The sequence below is a fragment of the Coregonus lavaretus genome (genome assembly GCF_964263955.1).
Source record: "Coregonus lavaretus genome assembly, chromosome: 33".
Lineage (NCBI taxonomy): Eukaryota > Metazoa > Chordata > Actinopteri > Salmoniformes > Salmonidae > Coregonus > Coregonus lavaretus.
Window position 1 is genome coordinate 8,376,150 of NC_140020.1, and position 18,785 is coordinate 8,394,934.

Consider the following 18,785-nt stretch of genomic DNA (forward strand, 5'->3'; position numbering starts at 1 on the left):
GCTGGTGTACAGCAATCTTTAAGTCATACCACAGATTCTCAATTGGATTGAGGTCTGGGCTTTGACTAGGCCATTCCAAGACATTTAAATGTTTCCCCTTAAACCACTCGAGTGTTGCTTTACAGTATGCTTAGGGTCATTGTCCTGCTGGAAGGTGAACCTCCGTCCCAGTCTCAAATCTCTGGAAGACTGAAACAGGTTTCCCTGAAGACCTGGGTCTGAATACTTTCCAAATGCACTGTACATACGTATTTACTGTCACTGTGTGATCTTGAGGCCTTTGCTCCACTAGGAGCTAAAAGGATTAAGTCAAAGTCAAGTCAAGTAACTGTGATCAGAGCACCGTTCTTCAGTCGTAGCCTACTCACCGGTCAGAGTAAACACATTAAGGAGATTCATCTTCTAGTCCATAGCACCTTGACCAGGTGCTAATGTAGTCAGTGTGATGAGAGTCAAGACAGGTACAGGAGTATACCTTCTATAGTGTTCATCAGCTCTCCAGGGTGAAGTTTGCCTTGGTACAGATCTAGGATCAGCTTCCTGTCCCCCAATCCTAACGTTAACCATTAGTGGGGAAAACTGATCCAAGATCAGCATCTAGGGGCAACTTCTAGGGCCTCTATAGTGTTGTAATGGCAGCCTTCTGGATCCCCATAACCGTGTCATAGAAGCAGTTCTCATTGACCACAGAGGTCAGGCTCTGCACACTGAAGTCCTTCCCCAGTAGGGCGTTAAGGTCCACACACTGGGGGTCATTATCCTGCCCTCCTGGACCCTGCAGACTGCTAGCCCTCCTCTGGGCAGCAGGATGGGGCAGGTGGGGCCGGGGGACCCCCTGTCTGAGGTGCTCCTGCTGGGACACAGCACTCCTCGGCCCGGCCTCTTCTGTGAAGTTGAGTCTCTGGAGCTGGGCCTCCAGGGCGCTGGTCAGGGAGCACAGCCGGGCCCTCTTGCCCAGCATGGTACCCTCCAGGCTGGAGAGGCCCGTGGTGGAGTGGCTGGGGAGCTGTGGCTCCGAGTGGGTGTCTCCCGGGCAGAGTTGGGGGGCTCCGCTGGACACACTGCCGTCATCAGAATGGTGTTGGTGCCCTGCAGTCCTCATGGCCTGCAGTTCTTGTTGTCTTCTCCAGGAGCCGGCTCTGACCGGTGCAGGCTGGGTCCTACGGAGGGAGCCTTGGTACTCCCTAGAACCTCTCTCTGATAGGAGGGGCCTAGAGGTCCAGTCTCGAAGGGAGCGAAGAGCTTTCACTACGCTTGCCTTATTCTCCAAACCACTGGAAAATATATAGACCCATATGAGATCAAGTCAATTAGGCACTGCCATGTTAATTCAAATGTATATATTTTGTTCTTCTGGCTTTTTCACAACAGATAAAACATCTATTATCTCTGTCATTTTCAATGTAATCTGTCACCTGCTGCAGAGCTGGAACACGGTCTCTGGTCTCCCCTCTAACTGAGACTTGGTATGGACCAGCTCCCAGATACATGGGCTCTCCGTTCCTGCTGCGTTCCCCGGGCGGACCTGCACCGCCGACACCGGGACGAGCCAGCGGAACTTGAAGGCCTCCAGGTCCCCTGAGCGTGACGTGGTCTGTAGCATATAAACACATTAGAACTCCAATAAAGTCATATCAAATGTATATAGCATGAAGTCATCAGTACAGTTTATCAGATGTGTTTGATGAGAGTGAGACTCACCATCCTCTTCCTCATCTTTCTTCGCTCACGGTACACCAGGATCACCGCTCTCTTGAAAACTGAGGACAGAGGCAGGAGCAACTCAATGCTAAATCAGATATTTCTTGATTGCAGTAATAAACACGCACACCATATCAGCCAGTCAGTAATTATGGTCCAACTCGTCATTGTAAAAAGCCCCACTCACCAAACAGCGTTAGCTCAGGATGTTTCCTCATGCGACCCAGGGAGGGGAGAGGGTTGAGCCACTTTAAAGAGGAGTGGATGAGGAACTCTCCCATGGAGATCTCTGTCCTCTGGGGAGAAAAGAGGAGGACACTTAGTCTGGGAGGTTGGTGGTTAAAGGTCTCACTGTGATTCATGTAATTGTATAAAAATACTATAATGTATCTACACTATATGACCAAAAGTATGTGGACACCTGCTCGTCGAACATGTCATTCCAAAATCATGGGTATTAATATGGAGTTGGTAACCCCTTTGCTGCTATAACAGTCTCCACTCTTTTGGGAAGGCTTTCCACTAGATGTTGGAACATTACTGCGGGGACATGCTTCCATTCAGCCACAGGAGCGTTAGTGAGGTTGTGCACTGATGTTGGGCGATTAGGCCTGGCTCGCAGTCAGTGTTACAATTCATCCCAAAGGTGTTCGATGGGGTTGAGGTCAGGGCTCTGTGCAGGCCAGTCAAGTTCTGTATGGACCTCGCTTTGTGCACGGGGGCATTGTCATGCTGAAACAGGAAAGGACCTTCCCCAAACTGTTGCCACAAAGTTGGAAGCATAGAATGTCATTGTATGCTGTATCGTTAAGATTTCCCTTCACTGGAACTAAGGGGCCTAGCCCCCATGAAAACAGCCTCAGACCATTATTCCTCCTCCACCAAACTTTACAGTTGGCACTATGCACTCGGGCAGGTAGCGTTCTCCTGGCATCCGCCAAACTCCGTCGGACTGCCAGATGGGGAAGCGTGATTCATCACTCCAGAGAATGCATTTCCACTGCTCCAGAGTCCAATGGCGGCGAGCTTTACACCACTGCAGCCGACACTTTGCACTGATGTTAGGCTTGTGAGCAGCTGCTCGGCCATGGAAACCCATTTCATGAAGCTCCCGACAAACAGTTATTGTGCTGACGTTGCTTCCAGAGGCAGTTTGGAAATCAGTAGTGAGTGTTGCAACTGAGAACAGACAACTTTTACGCGCTACTTGCTTCAGCACTTGGCGGTCCCGTTCTGTGAGCTTGTGTGGCCTACCACTTCGCGGCTGAGCCGTTGTTGCTCCGAGACGTTTCACAATAACAGCACATACAGTTGACCTGGGCAGCTCTAGCAGGACAGAAATGTTACGAACTGACTTGTTGGAAAGGTGGCATCCTATGATGGTGCCACGTTGAAAGTCACTGATCTCTTCAGTAAGGCCATTCTACTGCCAATGTTTGTCTATGGAGATTGCATGGCTGTGTGCTCGATTTTATACACATGTCAGCAACGGGTGTGGCTGAAATAGCCGAATCCACTAATTTGAAGGGGTGTCCACATACCTTTGTATATATAGTGTATGTCATTTAGCAGACTGCTTTGCTTTTATCCAACATGACTTACAAGCAACTTACAATCGCATGATTCCATACATTTTCATATGGTGGCCACAGCGGTAATCAAACCCACAATCCAGGCGTTGCAAGCACCATGCTCTACCAACTGAGCCACACAGGACCAATATATTTTGTAATATCACTCATATCAATATTATGTGTGGTGGCTATGCTCTACCTCTTTCTCAGGGCCAATCTGCTCTGCCACCAGCTGGTCAAACACAGTGCCGTAGTCCTCGTAGATCTTCTGCATCTCATTGATGTGACTGGCCACCTTCTCCATGGCTCTCAGGGCCTCTGATGGACGGAGACACAGACAGACAGAGAAGTGTTACAGCACACGTTAATAGAGCTCAAGCCTAGCACATAGACCTGGCAATGGTCTTATGGTTTCTGTGTGTGTGTGTGTGTCTTATGGTTTCTGTGTGTGTGTGTGTGTTTCTTATGGTTTCTCTCTGTGTGTGTGTGTGTGTCTTATGGTTTCTCTGTGTGTGTGTGTGTGTGTGTGTCTTATGGTTTCTGTGTGTGTGTGTGTGTGTGTGTGTGTGTGTATACGTCCCTGTGTGAGTCTATGCATGCTCATACTGTACATAAGCCCTGTCATATGTAGTCATACCTGTGAGGTGGCTATGCTCCTCGCTCTCTGAGTCGGTCAGGGAGACCAGTTCTCTGAGCAGCAGGGGGTACTTGAGCACCCTCTGGACTGGCTTAATGAGGTAGGACTCCAGGGTGGACGAGTGCTGCTTGGTGGGGTTTCTCGCCTCCAGGAACTGCTTGAAGGCCCGGTCCGTCTTCGCTATAAACCGGAAATTAGGACTTAGGCTAAGTGTGTGGATGAATCTCAAAAGCAGGCATTGATGCAGGCATTGATTCCCTGCCTTTGCACTTGCAGGTGGCATTTTATGATGAACTGAGTAGGCGGGATATTCTGGTCTAGTGTACATGAGAAAGCAGACTTTTGATCCTTAGAATTTTCACCAGCCTATGGTTTAACCGGGTACTGTAAGTGGGATGTTCAGATCAACTGTACATGAGGTAGCGTAGCTATCACCCTTACCTCGTTCCAGAACCTTTTGGACTTTGATGTGGTTGGCACAGAAGCCGCTGTAGAGCTTGAAGTGGTCGGCATAGTAGAGGAAGGAGCCCCCCAGCGAGAGAAGAAGTTTCTGGATGCAGAAAGAGAAAGAAGAGAGAATGCACAGTCACTTCCTGTAAACATCAAACAGTTCTACCGCTGACTAACACTGCAGTCAGTAGGCGAACATCCTGTTAATGAAGTGTGACGCTTTCTCACTAGACCTCCAAGTTACGTCCCAAATGGCACACTATTCCCTACATAGTGCACTACTTTTGACCTGAACCCTATGGGAATAGGGTGCCATTTCACACATCTCTCCAGACTTGTTGTGGATATACTGTACCTTGAACTGTTCGGGGGACTCCAGGGAGCTGAAGTTGGGGGAGGAGGCGATGCGCTCCTCCAAGGTGTGTAGGAACACTCTCTGGAAGTCCAGCATCTCAGGCAGACTGCCAAACAGAGACTCCATCTAGTGGAGGGAGGAGATGACAACAGTTAGAAACTAACCAGAGGACAGAAGATTATTGATCATTAGAAAGCCTTTATTGGCACCATTTAGCTACTGTACATACACTACATAGCAAACTGAAATGCCAAAAAAAGTACAGAATAGAAGAGAAAGAGATTTACAGCTAATGTAACGGAGTTGGTTGGGAACCACGCTCATGTGATGGATAGGCTTGTCTGAGATCTGAAGACTAGCGTTAGCTCGCTAACACCCGGGTTCGAACCCCGGTTGTCACACTAACATACAGTTTACTAACAAGTTACAATTAAATAAGCACATACTGTAATGTTATTGTATTTTACATGTGTATAGCCTACATTTAGACATTTGACATGTAGGCTATATATTTTTTATGCCCCCCCCCCCCCCCGTACCTCATGGTGGCTGAGGAAGGTCTCACTCTGTAGAGGCGTCAGGTAGATGTCAAACAGACAGCACAGGTCCTGAGGGACAGAGACAGAGAAGGAACTTCATTAGACTGTGGTATCACCACTACCCGACAATAACATCATCACTATCAGAATATAACATCATCACTATCAGACTATAACGTCATCACTATCAGACTGTGACATCATCACTATTGTGACGTCATCACTATCAGACTGAGACATCATCACTATCAGACTGTGACATCATCACTATCAGACTGTAACATCCTCACTATCAGATTGGGAAATCATCACGATCAGACTGTGACAGCATCACTATCAGACTGTGACATCGTCACTATCAGACTGAAACATAATCACTATCAGTCTGTGACATCATCATTCTTCTCAGCCTGACACATGGGTGTTACAGAAACAGATGGCAAATAAATATGCATTACACTAAATGCTACTAAAGATCATTAACAAACAGGCACTTAGAAACCATTCACTAACAGGCAGATCATTAATAAAGCGAGACCATCAATTATAAATCCCCACAGAGGATGTTCAAGCACTCTCTTAGATAGGGCTTGAATGTGTGTTCATAATGTGTGTTCATAATGTGTCTCAGAGCAAGAGTGCTGATCTAGGATCAGATCCCCTCTGTCTATTCATTACAATATAAAAGGCAAAACTGATCCTAGATCAGCACTCCTACTCTGATAGGCTTTGTGAATACAGGCCTTTGTGTAGAAGTGCTGATCTAGGATCAGGTTTCCCCTGTCCATATCATCTTATTCAATATCACCTTATTCATCAATATCTAAAAGGCTAAACTGATCCTAGATCAGCACTCCTACTCTGAGACTTGGTGAAATATGGGCCAGGTGTATACCTTGACGTAGGACTTCTCTGTGTCCACCAGTTCCTGTATGACCTTACAGAGCCTCTCAGAGATGGACATGTGTCTGGGGCAGGGGGGCTTCTGGGTCTGGGGACCGGGGGGCTCCATGGAGTAGGGGTTCCTCTGGCCCCCCACCACCACTGCCCCCGCTGCCCAACGGCCCTCTGGGAAGGTCTGGTACAGCAAGCACACCGTCTCAACATTCTGAGGAAACAGAAGAGACGAGTTAGGAGAGATTCTAATTTCAGCTCTGAATATCAAATGACTGCCCTTTTACTCAGCCCTGAATCTACTTTGACAAGCACCTAATCATAATGTCAGTTTAAATCATCGACCCCTTCTGTAGTTCCGAGAGCATGTCTGTCAAACCTCTGGATTTGGAGAGGCAGAAAGTGAAGAGAGCCAGGTCTGCATCCTAAATGACACCCTATTCCTTATATAGTGCACTACTTTTGACCAGAGCCCATAGGTTTAAGCCAGGCTGCTGTATCATGGTAATGGGGAATACAGGATCAGAGAGATTTGGACACTGTGGGTAAACACTGCTATAGGAGTCACTGGGCATGGGCCAAAGCCTGACACATCATGGTTACATTCCAAATGGCACCCTATTCCCTATATAGTGCACTACTGTTGACCAGGGCCCATAGAGCTCTGGTCAAAAGGATTGTACTCTATTGGGAACAGGGTGTCATTTGGGATGCAAACATAATCTAGGAGTTTTAAATATTTGTGTTATTATCATAATGATTCAACCTAAATTAATAAATTAGATTAAATTAGAAAATACTTATTTTGTCAAACGTTTTTCATAAGACATGAGACAGAGCAACTAACAGCATGATAGGGTAGGTAACAACACATCTGCCATGCTGATCCTCAACACGGGGGCCCCTCAGGGGTGCGTGCTCAGTCCCCTCCTGTACTCACTGTTCACCCATGACTGCATGGCCAGGCACGACTCCAACACCTTCATTAGGCCTGATCACCGACAACGATGAGACAGCCTATAGGGAGGAGGTCAGAGACCTGGCCGTGTGGTGCCAGGATAACAACCTCTCCCTCAACGTGATCAAGACAAAGGAAATGATTGTGGACTACAGGGAAAAGAAAGAGGACTGAGCACGCCCCCATTCTCATCGACGGGGCTGTAGTGGAACAGGTTGAGAGCTTCAAGTTCCTTGGTGTCCACATCACCAATGAACTATCATGGTCCAAACACACCAAGACAGTCGTGAAGAGGGCACGACAACCCTATTCTCCCTCAGGAGACTGAAAACATTTGGCATGGGTCCTCAGATCCTCAAAAAGTTATACAGCTGCACCATCGAGAGCATCCTGACTGGTTGCATCACCACCTGGTATGGCAACTGCTCGGCCTCCGACCGCAAGGCACTACAGAGGGTAGTGCGTACGGCCCAGTACATCACTGGGGCCAAGCTTCCTGCCATCCAGGACCTCTATACCAGGCGGTGTCAGAGGAAGGCCCTCAAAATTGTCAAAGACTCCAGCCACCCTAGTCATAGACTGTTCTCTCTGCTACCGCACGGCAAGCGGTACCGGAGCGCCAAGTCTAGGTCCAAAAGGCTTCTCAACAGCTTCTACCCCCAAGCCATAAGACTCCTGAACAGCTAATCATGGCTACCCGGACAATTTGCACTGCCCCCCCCCACCCCCACCCCGTCCCCCTTTTTTACTCTGCTGCTACTCTGTTTATTATTTATGCATAGTCACTTTAACTCTACCCACATGTACATATTATCTCAGTTACCTCGACTAGCCTGTGCCCCCGCACATTGACTCTGCACCGGTACCCCCGTATATAGCCTCCCTACTGTTATTTTATTTTACTGCTGCTCTTTAGTTATTTGCTTACATTTTTTTTGCTTAACACTTTTTTTATTTGTTTTACTTTGCATTGTTGGTTAAGGGCTTGTAAGTAAGCATTTCCCTGTAATGTCTACACCTGTTGTATTCGGCGCATGTGGCAAATAAAATTTAATTTGATATCTGATACATAACCGGGAGCAGTGGCGGCTCCTGAAAAAATTCTCAGGGGGGGCAATTTTTCTGATGATTTAGGTGACCTACACACATTTTTAAAAAGATATGTCCAGCAACAACATGAAGACAGGGGCAGCATATAAGTCAATACCAGAAGCATTTATTGACTGATCTCAAAAGTGTTGGCTTACAAAATCAAAATAAGTTATCACAGTAAAAATAATCAAGGGTGTTCTTTCACATTCCTCAACACTGCATAAACAATATGCATTTCCATAAACAAATGAAATATCAGCTGAAAATACAGCATCTTGGTATTTGTTCAGATTGCAGGATCAACAAGAGCTTTTACCACATTTTTTGCCTCATGGTTGAATTGGAAATATGTGCACCTGAGCATAATTCACAACAAGCAAGCAGGAGCTTTTGATAGAGGCTACTGAAAACATTGATGCAAGTTATTGGTAATAAGACATTTTTATAGACTTCCATATTCTGCCCTCTTGTATAGATTTGTGAAAATGAACAGTGATAGACATTTTGCCTGAAAACAGAATTTGAAAGTAATTTCTAGAAAAGGTAAACACAGCTATCTGTATGGCTTTGTAAAAACGAACAACCATATTCTGGCCAATTGTATAGATTTGTAAATATGAACAACCATATTCTGGCCAATTGTATAGATTTGTAAAAATGAACATGAACAGATTATTTTTTTAAAAACTTTTTTTTAAATGAAAAATAACTATTTTAAACAACATCAACTGTGAACTGATTTGGGCGTGTGTGTGTTAAAGAGACAGACAGGGAGGGACAAAGAGAGAGAGAGGCTACATTACTTGTACTGAAACTGTTCTCTTCTCTGTTTCAATACAGCAAAGCGTTCAATGACTTTCTCATTGAAATCAGGCATGCTGAGGACTAGTTCCCTCTCCATGGAAAGCATGGCCAGTGCATTCAGATGTTCCTGGCCCATTGAATTTCGCAGGAATGTCTTAACTCGTGTCAAAGTTGAGAAACATCTCTCAGCTTCAGCTGTTGTCATGGGAGTAGTTATGAGGATGTTCAACAGAGTCACAGTCTCACAGAACGTCTCCTGGAGGTTGTAGCTCATGAGAACCTGGTACAGTGCCAGTGCACCACAGCATCCCTTGAATTCAGGATTCTCATAGATCAGAGATAGTTCTGTCTTGAGCTTTGCCTTGCTCAGCATGGGGTATGCATTCACAGTGGCATTCAGAGCCTCATCAGGAAATGAATGGCAGTACCTTTCAAACATGTCTGCTTGCAGTAAGGTAGCACTCACAAGGTGGCCAGAGAAAGAGAACCTTTCTTTGGTGTGATCCAGGATGGTGTTGCAGACCTCTTCAGACAGCCTCTTTTGGCTCCTGTTGCTTCTTGCAGCTGCTGTTGAGAGGAGTCCCTGAAGGCAAACAGACCAATGTGTTTGTTGGCTTTGTACAGTACTGTTGTCTATGTGATGCACAGGTATATGCAATGTATCCATGTATAGTACAAATACTTCAGTTCCACTTAAAATGGGCAGGGATGCATAAAGTCTTTAGTGTTTAAGTTAGCCTTTGTGTCTCACATAGCCTGGATGTTCAGCACAGTATACAGTGGTGCTCATAAGCTTATGATCCCATGCTAAAGTTGACTAAAAAGAGGAATAAAAAAGAAAAGAAAATTGGTGTCCTTAAAGGTTGGATTTTCCAACTTTTTTAATTAAGTCATTAAGATCAATTTCCAAAAGATGATTTTTTTATTTTTTTATTCCTCTTTTTAGTCAACTTTAGAATGTGTTCATACACTTATGAGCACCACTGTACAGTACACATAGTATATAAAATAAGCTAGATTACACCACTGGCCATATATAATGAGAATAATGTAATTTCAAACACAAATGCAGTCTCCTTTCATGCATACATTTTCAAATAAAGCTCTGCTTTGAGAAAGATCGAATGATATTGTTTAATCTTACCTTATGGCCTGCACACTGCTTGTGAAGCTGTCGAGGGCACGTTTGATAAAGACAGCATCGATGTCCTTCTTCTGTAGCTTCTGGTACAGAATGTCGACGTGGGGCATGATTTTGTGAAAAAGCCGCAGGAAAAAAATAAAATCTTCATCATGTAGCATCCTCACGTAGCCAGATGCCTCTCTCACGGTGGGCTGGTCAAATGAACCCAATGAACCCGTCCGAATGGCTTCAAAACATTCTATGAGGTCGTCTCGATTCTCGTAGACAGTGTTCACGACTCTGCTTAGTAGAAACCTGTTGAATTATTAAATTTGGTCTGGGAGGTCCTAATTGTTTCGTTGCCAATTTATCTTGATTTGTTCGCCGACAAAAAGGAACTTCTTTCAAAGAGACAATCGAGTTGCACTGAAGGCTAGCCATTTTGACAGTAGTAGTGAATTGATTGATGAGGCTACCCGCTCTTTTCTTAGTTACGTTCATGGTTATGTTACGTATGACGAAAGCGCGTAAGTGCAAGCCCTCAGAAACCCATAGAGATTGTATTGAAAGCTCTGATATTTGAAAAAAATTGATTTTACATTAGAGGCTATGAGAGACTTCTGGGCGATTTTCAACCTGACTGAAATCGCCCCAAAACGGGCGGGGACATTTGAAGCACGACTTTAGCCTGATTGGACATTTAGTGGCAGATCAGACGTCTAGATTAGAACACTGATAACTACTGTTGCCGTGATATAATTGATTAGAAAAAAAACCCTTCCTTTTCCCGTTTGGCAGTGCGTCGCCCATATCGCCCTAATGAACACACCGCCCCTGACCGGGAGTCTAGTCACTGAACAAGCATGTCTGTGATGGGTGATTTGAAGGAGTCAGGCGCAGGAGGGTAAATCACAGAATACATAATTTATTCCGGAATACAGAGTTACGCAGAAATGCGTCAAACAGTAATACCCCGGCAGTACAAAATACACGGAGCTCAACCGAGCTACACTCTCCTCACAATAAACAATCACACACAAGGACAAGGGGGCAGAGGGAACACTTATACAAGTCCTAATGAGGGGATATGAACCAGGTGTGTGTAATAAACAAGACAAAACAAATGGAATGATGAGATGAGGAGCGGCAGTGGCTAGAAGGCCGGTGACTATGAACGCCGAAGCCTGCCCGAACCAGGAGAGGAGGCAGCTTCGGAGGAAGTCGTGACAAAGATCTTCAGTAGATTTTGCCAAAGAAAGGCAGCACAATCAGCGGTGAACACACACACATCAGGAAACCCCCAGTAGCAGATATAACAGGAAGGATCCCCAGCCAGAGCTCTGCCCATTTGTCCTCATAATTCTAATAAAGTGCTGACAAACTGATAAATCCCTCTGGTTAAGGCTATTGCTGCAATCCAGCTTTAAAATACCCTCTGAAATAGAAGCAAACGTGGACAAAGGTGAAAATAAGCATGAACATTTATGGGCTTATTTTTTCCTGTAACATTTGTTCTCTGTGTGTCTCTCGGGAGCGTGTATCCTATGTTACCTACAGTAAGACCTCAAGAGTAAAAACTCTCCTTCCCAGGCAATAACATCAGAACACTACACTAGCTACAGCACCAATGCATCATCAGTGCAGTACAATACAGCAGGTCAATTCGAATTGAGGTCAGTCAATTCAGGAAATAAACTCAAATTCCAATTCAATAATCGCATCCGTTTTCAATGATTTCTCAATAAACTGAAAAGGCGAAGCTAATTATTTCAAACGTTTTTACATTTAATTAAAAAAAATTCAAAATCACTTCCTGGGTTGAGTGACATCAATTTGAATGGACTTCAACCCTGCAGTACAGTAGCTACAATACAGAGAGTCACTACAGTACTCCCAGCAGAGCGATCCTGTCGGCTGCCTGCTCGTGGGCCACGCAGGAGGTCACCTCATTCGGCAGCCCGGCCAGCCTGTCCTTCATGGACTGCCTGAGAGACGGCAGGGTGAAAGTCCCAGGGATGAAGTCCCCCACCCCCACCTCCCCCACCTCGCTCTCATCCTCCTGGGGCAGCACCCAGCACATAGCCCTGTTGGTGGAGCCGAATAGAAACAACATGCTACATGCCAGGCCAGGCGTTCTGGCCTCCGCTGGTAGCCATTGATCCCTGGAGTTTGCCGAACCTGAGCCAGTACTCTCCTGGTACCTCATCTCATTTTAGCAGGTGTCCTGATCACCACAGAGTAATCCCTGATCACCAACACAGGACACGCCATCAAACACATCACTCGCTGCTCTTAACCCTCCCCTGACACACATACACACTCCATCTCACCTGGCCGAGCTGCTCCGTCTCATCAGCGGGTTGTAGTTGTTGTGACAGTTCATCAAAGGGAGACGTTACAGAGTTGTCTGGAAGCTCCTGGGGCAGTGGCATATCTGAGAGAGAAGCAGACAGGACAGTATGATTAAAGATGGGCCAAAGAAAGTGTGTGCACAAACACACACACACACACACACACAGTAACCCCCCCCCCACACACACAATAACCCCCACCCCCCCACACACACACACACACATACAGGTGCTGAGAGGGAATTCCTGGTTTAAAGCATTGGAGGCAGTTTTACAGCAGTCTGTGGGATGGATGGTGGATGTTCTGTACTGGCGGGGTGGTTAAGTCCACCTGACTGGTGTCAACCACCATTGATCTGGCTTCAATAAAAGCCCAGCAGGCAGGAGCAATTCATTTGGACTCACTCCTCCTCTCGCAAGGGGCTTATACAGCTTACTTGGCATCACACCAACAGGAATAAAAGTGTTTCTGTCCTCTGTTTTAGACAGAATAGAGACTATCAATATACACTGAGTGTACAAAACATTAAGAACACCTGCTCTATCCATGACATAGACTGACCAGGTTAATCCAGGTGAAAGCTATGATCCCTTATTGATGTCACTTGTTACATCCACTTCAATCAGAGTAGATGAAGGGGAGGAGACAGGTTAAAGAAGGATTTTTAAGCCTTGAGGCAATTGAAACATGGATTGTGTATGTGTCAAGAACTGCAACGCCGCTAGGTTTTTCACGCTCAACAGTTTCCCGTGTTCATCAAGAATTGTCCACCACCCAAAGAACATCCAGCCAACTTGACACAACTGTGGGATGCATTGGAGTCAACATGGGCCATGTGGATCGCTTTCGTCAACTTGTAGAGTCCATGCACTGATGTATTGAGGCTGTTCTGAGGGCAAAAGGGGGTGCAACTGAATATTAGGAAGGTGTTCCTAATGTTGGCCATACTCAGTGTGGATTCAGTATCTGTTGGTATATAAACTTTGTTTGTCAGTGATTTAATGATGGTCTATGCTCATGTCAGTAATCAGTGATCTAATCACATACTATTGCATGATGTAATGAAGACAATGATGATCCTAGCTAGCTCCATCATTGAGTGACCGTGCTGCGCTGCCCAGACCAGTGAGACATGCCAGCTGTCTTCACATCCTCTTAATTGACATTTGAATGTCTCCAGCCAGGCCTAAACACCCTGTGGAATTGGCTGGGAAGCATGAAATTCCCCTCAACAGAAACACTGGCTTATCAAAGATACTTTGGCCTGAGGCCCTCTAGTGCTGAAAAAATAAAACCTACCGGTAGAAGACAATTAATGCCCTCCAGTAAACCAAATGTTAAGTTAGTTCAAATAGGTTAAGAAGTACCCCAATGTCAATAATAGTATCTGTATGAAGATGAGGAATGTGCTATATTTACCTGTAAGCCATGGGCCACAGTGGCTGGGTGGCAGTGGTGCTGGCTGCCAGGGGTCATAGTGGCTGGGTGGCGGTGGTGCTGGCTGCCAGGGGTCACAGTCTGGCCAGACAGAGGTATGGTCCTCAGGGGTCGTGTCCTCTCGTCTAAGCAACAGATGGAGGGTCTGGTGGCTGAACAACAGGTGCATCAGACCCAGGTCCAGGGAGGACACACTGGTCCCATTCAGAAACAGGATCTCATCCCCCTCTCTCAGACCTGAGGGAAAGACAGGAGACATTACTAATCAGGCTGTTAGTGTTTGCCACTAGATTTACTTCAGTAAAATACATCACCAGTACTGTGTGTTCTATTCCTGATATAAAGTCAAAATCGAATCAAATTTTATTGGTCACATATACATATTTAGCAGATTTTATTGCGGGTGTAGCGAAATGCTTGTGTTCCTAGCTCCAACAGTGCAGTAGTATCAGATAGATTCTAACAATTCACGACAATACACACAAATCTAAAAGTAAAATAATGGAATTAAGAAATATATCAATATTAGGACGAGCAATGTCGGAGTGGCATTGACTAAAATACATTAGAATAGAATACAGTATATACACATATGAAATGAGTAAAGCAGTATGTAAACATTATTAAAGTGACTAGTGATTCCATGTCTATGTATATAGGGCAGCAGCCTTTAAGATGCAGGGTTGAGTAACCAGGTGGTAGCCGGTTAGTGATGGCTATTTAACAATCTGATGGCCTTGAGATAGAAGCTGTTTTTCAGTCTCTCGGTCACATCTTTGATGCACCTGTATTGACCTCGCCTTCAGGATGGTAGCGGGGTGAACAGGCTGTGGCTCGGGTGGTTGATGTTCTTGATTATCTTTTTGGCCTTCCTGTGACATCGGGTGCTGTAGGTGTCCTGGAGGGAAGGCAGTGTGCCCCCAGTGATGCGTTGAGCACACCGCACCACCCTCTGGAGAGCCCTGCGGTTGCGGGCAGTGCAGTTGCCGTACCAGGCGGTGATACAGCCCGACAGGATGCTCTCAATTGTGCATCTGTAAAAGTTTATGAGGATCTTAGGGGCCAAGCCAAATTCCTTCAGCTGTTGCGCCTTCTTCACCACACTGTGTGTGTGGGTGGACCATGTCAGATTGTCAGTGATGTGTACACCGAGGAACTTGAAGCTTTTCAACTTCTCCACTGCAGTCCCGTCGATGTGGATAGGGGCGTGCTCCCTCTGCTGTTTCCTGAAGTCCACGATCAGCTCCTTCGTTTTTTTGAGAGCCCACAGTCCTTGGGAACGGGCAGCGTCTGTGGCACTGTGTTATCCTCAAAATGGGCGAAGAAGGTGTTTAGCTTGTCCGGGAGCAAGACGTCGGTGTCCGCGACGTGGCTGGTTTTCCCTTTGTAGTCCGTGATTGTCTGTAGACCCTGCCACATACGTCTCATGTCTGAGCCGTTGAATTGCGATTCCACTTTGTCTCTGTACTGACGTTTTGCCTTTTATTATTATTATTATTTTCTCCCCAATTTCATGATATCCAATTGTAAGTTACAGTCTTGTCCCATCGCTGCAACTCCTGTACGGACTCGGGAGAGACGAAGGTCGAGAGCCATGCGTCCTCCGAAACATGGCCCTGCCAAGCCGCACTGCTTCTTGACACACTGCCCGCTTAACCCGGAAGCCAGCCTCACCAATGTGTCGGAGGAAACACCGTACAGCTGGCGACCGAAGTCAGCGTGCATGCGCCCGGCCCGCCACAGGAGTCGCTAGAGCGTGATGGGACAAGGACATCCCGGCCAGCCAAACCCTCCCCTAACCCGGACGACGCTGGGCCAAATGTGTCTCCCAGTCGCAGCCGGCTGCGACACAGTCCGGGATCAAACCCGGATCTGTAGTGACGCCTCTAGCACAGCAATGCAGTGCCTTAGAACGTTGCGCCACTCGGGAGGCCACGTTTTGCCTGTTTGATTACCTTACAGAGGGAATAACTACACTGTTTGTATTTGACCATATTCCCAGTGACCTTGCGGTGGTTCGCGCTTTCAGTTTTGCGTAAATGCTGCCATCTATCCACGGTTTCTGGTTTGGGTAGGTTTTAATAGTCACAGTGGGAACAACATCCCCTATACACTTCCTGATGAACTCAGTCACCGTGTCCGTGTATACGTCAATGTTATTCTCAGAGGCTACCCGGAACATATCCCAGTCCGCGTGATCAAAACAATCTTGAAGCATTGATTCCGATTGGTCAGACCAGTGTTGAATAGATTTTAGCACGGGTACTTCCTGTTTGAGTTTCTGCCTATAGGAAGGGAGGAGTAAAATGGAGTCGTTATCTGATTTGCCAAAGGGAAGTCGGGGGAGGGCCTTGTAGGCATCCCGGAAGGGGGAGTAACAATGGTAGAGCATTTTAGCAGAGAGAGTACTACAGTCAATGTGTTGATAGAACTTCAGTAGCGTTTTCCTCAAATTTGCTTTGTTAAAATCCCCAGCTACAATAAATGCGGCCGCAGGATATGTGGTTTCCAGTTTGCACAAAGTCCAGTGTAGTTCCTTGAGGGCCGTCTTGAGGGGGAATATACACGGCTGTGACTATAACCAAAGAGAATTCTCTTGGGAGATAATACAGTCGGCATTTGATTGTGAGGTATTCTAGGTCGGGTGAACAAAAGGACTTGAGTTTCTGTACGTTATCACAATCACACCATGAGTAGTTAATCATGAAACACATCCCCCCGCCTTTCTTCTTTATCCTCTTTATTCCTGTCTGCGTGATGTACTGAGAACCCAGCTGGCTGTATGGACGGGGACAGTATATCTAGAGAGAACCATGATTCCGTGAAACAGAGTATGTTACAGTCCCTGATGTCTCTCTGGAAGGAGATCCTAGCCCTGAGCTCGTCTACTTTATTGTCCAGAGACTGAACATTAGCGAGTAATATACTCGGAAGTGCTGGATGGTGTGCACGCCTCCTGAGTCGGACTAGAAGTCCACTCCGAATACCTCTTCTCCGCCGGCGGCGTCTTGGAGCAGCCTCTTGGATAAGTTCAATTGCCCTGGGGGGTACGAATAAAGGATCCAATTCGGGAAAGTCGTTTTAATGGTCGTAATGCTGGTGAGTTACCGCCACTCTGATATCCAAAAGTTATTTCCGGCTGTATGTAATAACACAAAAAACATTCTGGGCTAATAATGTAAGAAATAACACACAAAAAAAAAAAATACTGCAAAGTTGCTTAGGAGCTAGAAGCAGAGCTGCCATGTCTGTCGGCGCCATCTTGCCATCTTGCAGTCAGTTTATTTCTCCATGTTAAATATTGAATTGAATTAAGCTGCCGTCCTGAACCACCTTTACTATTGCAGTTTTACATTCCTAAGACTGAGCACCCCTTCAGTGGTCCAGACAATTTTTTAAATCTTGGTCAGAGCGCCAGCACACCACAACTATGAATTGACGTACCTTCAGTGAAAGCCAGTTCCTCTGGGGTGACCTCACTCACATAGACATGGCTTTTCCTGGTTCCGTCTACATGGCCTGTCACAGCAAAGCCTACAGGTGGGATAGGTCAGAGGTTAAAACAGAGTAACACATTATATTATACTGTAATAAGACAACTGAAGTGTAAATTAGCTATTTTTTGCCAACACACACGGACGCAGACACAAACAAACACACACACACGATCCCCACTCCACACGATCCCTACTCACCAAAGTCCACTGCTGTGTTTGGGCGGGACAGTTGTATGGTGAAAACATTGAGTGGGAAGACCTCTAGCTCTTCATACACCTGTTCAGAAGAAGCACATAGAAGAGTGAAGAAGAACTCATCAACACATAATCAATGTACTTACTAAAGAGCAAGTTGAGTCAGTATTGACTCAGAGATAACACAATGAGTGACTGAATAAATCAATGAATGCTTGTATCAGTGATTGGATCTTGTGTTTCCCCATTGCTACTGTATAGCTTGGGCCTTACCAGGTCTCGTAGTGGGTCTGTGGGTGCTGGGGAGCTGGTCTCTGTGTCCAGACCCACCAGCCTCCTCACACGCAGGCAGTGCTGGCTCGGGTCCAGGTGCCCTTCCTAGAACAAGACCCAAGAGGTTGAGTCAGGGTGTGGCCCAAATTGCTCCATAATCCCTATGTAGTGACCTACTTTTGACCAGGGCCCATAGGGGGGCTGTAGTCAAAAGTAGTGCACTATATTGGGAATAGGGTGCCATTTGGGACGTATCCTCAGTGTGTCAGAAATCTTCAACGTCTTTAGCTATGGTAGCTAGCTACACTGCGACACAACCACTAGCACTCTTCCTGTTCCCTATCAGCTAAAAGGATGCTATGGCGAATGAACTTTCTATGGAGAGAAAGCATGAATTATTGAGAAATCCAGAGCAATTAAACTAGTAGCTGTTCTGTACAATCCTCTCCTATCATTTCCTCTTTGCCTTGAACATCCATATCAGTCACTGGAGAATTCACCTGCAAAATGCTGACGTGGGAGTTAGGAGAGTGTTGAAATGTATTAATAATGAGGTGATAGATGCAGTATGCTTACCTTACAGGCCAAAGACAGCACGTCTGATACGAGGAAATCGGGTTTGATGTGCAGAGTAACGGTTTGGCTGTCGGGCATATTCACACAGACGGGAGTTTCCAAACTGCTGTACCAAGGGCTGCCTTCAGGTGGTGCTATCAACTGCATTTTGGCAAGAGTGTCCAATCTCTGAGAGGGAGGAGTTCATTTAGGTTTCTTAACTGACAATAGGTATTTTATAAATAGGTGTTTTAAGTTCAAAAAATTAAATCAGGCTCTTTGCCCTCCTCACGCCTGCCTGTTTGCATGAAGCAGTGTCAACATATCAGCATGCTGTTGTGACAGCTGT

The 18,785-nt window shown here is 46.1% G+C and overlaps 1 protein-coding gene across 1 annotated transcript in view; it reads right to left on the reverse strand.

Moving 5' to 3' along the window:
• Positions 1 to 619: 619 nt before the first annotated feature.
• LOC311108367 (rho guanine nucleotide exchange factor TIAM2-like) overlaps positions 620 to 18,785 on the reverse strand; it is a gene marked incomplete at both ends in the record, with an annotated part of 35,271 nt that continues 17,105 nt past the window's right edge. The window contains 16 exons of the mRNA XM_084151002.1: positions 620 to 1,274; positions 1,416 to 1,594; positions 1,702 to 1,760; positions 1,889 to 1,997; positions 3,475 to 3,593; positions 3,913 to 4,092; positions 4,354 to 4,462; positions 4,718 to 4,843; positions 5,257 to 5,325; positions 6,152 to 6,364; positions 12,458 to 12,561; positions 13,899 to 14,153; positions 17,361 to 17,450; positions 17,612 to 17,690; positions 17,882 to 17,986; positions 18,458 to 18,625. Coding sequence (XP_084007128.1) covers positions 620 to 1,274; positions 1,416 to 1,594; positions 1,702 to 1,760; positions 1,889 to 1,997; positions 3,475 to 3,593; positions 3,913 to 4,092; positions 4,354 to 4,462; positions 4,718 to 4,843; positions 5,257 to 5,325; positions 6,152 to 6,364; positions 12,458 to 12,561; positions 13,899 to 14,153; positions 17,361 to 17,450; positions 17,612 to 17,690; positions 17,882 to 17,986; positions 18,458 to 18,625 — 2,619 coding nt within the window. The remainder of the gene's footprint in view (positions 1,275 to 1,415; positions 1,595 to 1,701; positions 1,761 to 1,888; positions 1,998 to 3,474; positions 3,594 to 3,912; positions 4,093 to 4,353; positions 4,463 to 4,717; positions 4,844 to 5,256; positions 5,326 to 6,151; positions 6,365 to 12,457; positions 12,562 to 13,898; positions 14,154 to 17,360; positions 17,451 to 17,611; positions 17,691 to 17,881; positions 17,987 to 18,457; positions 18,626 to 18,785) is intronic.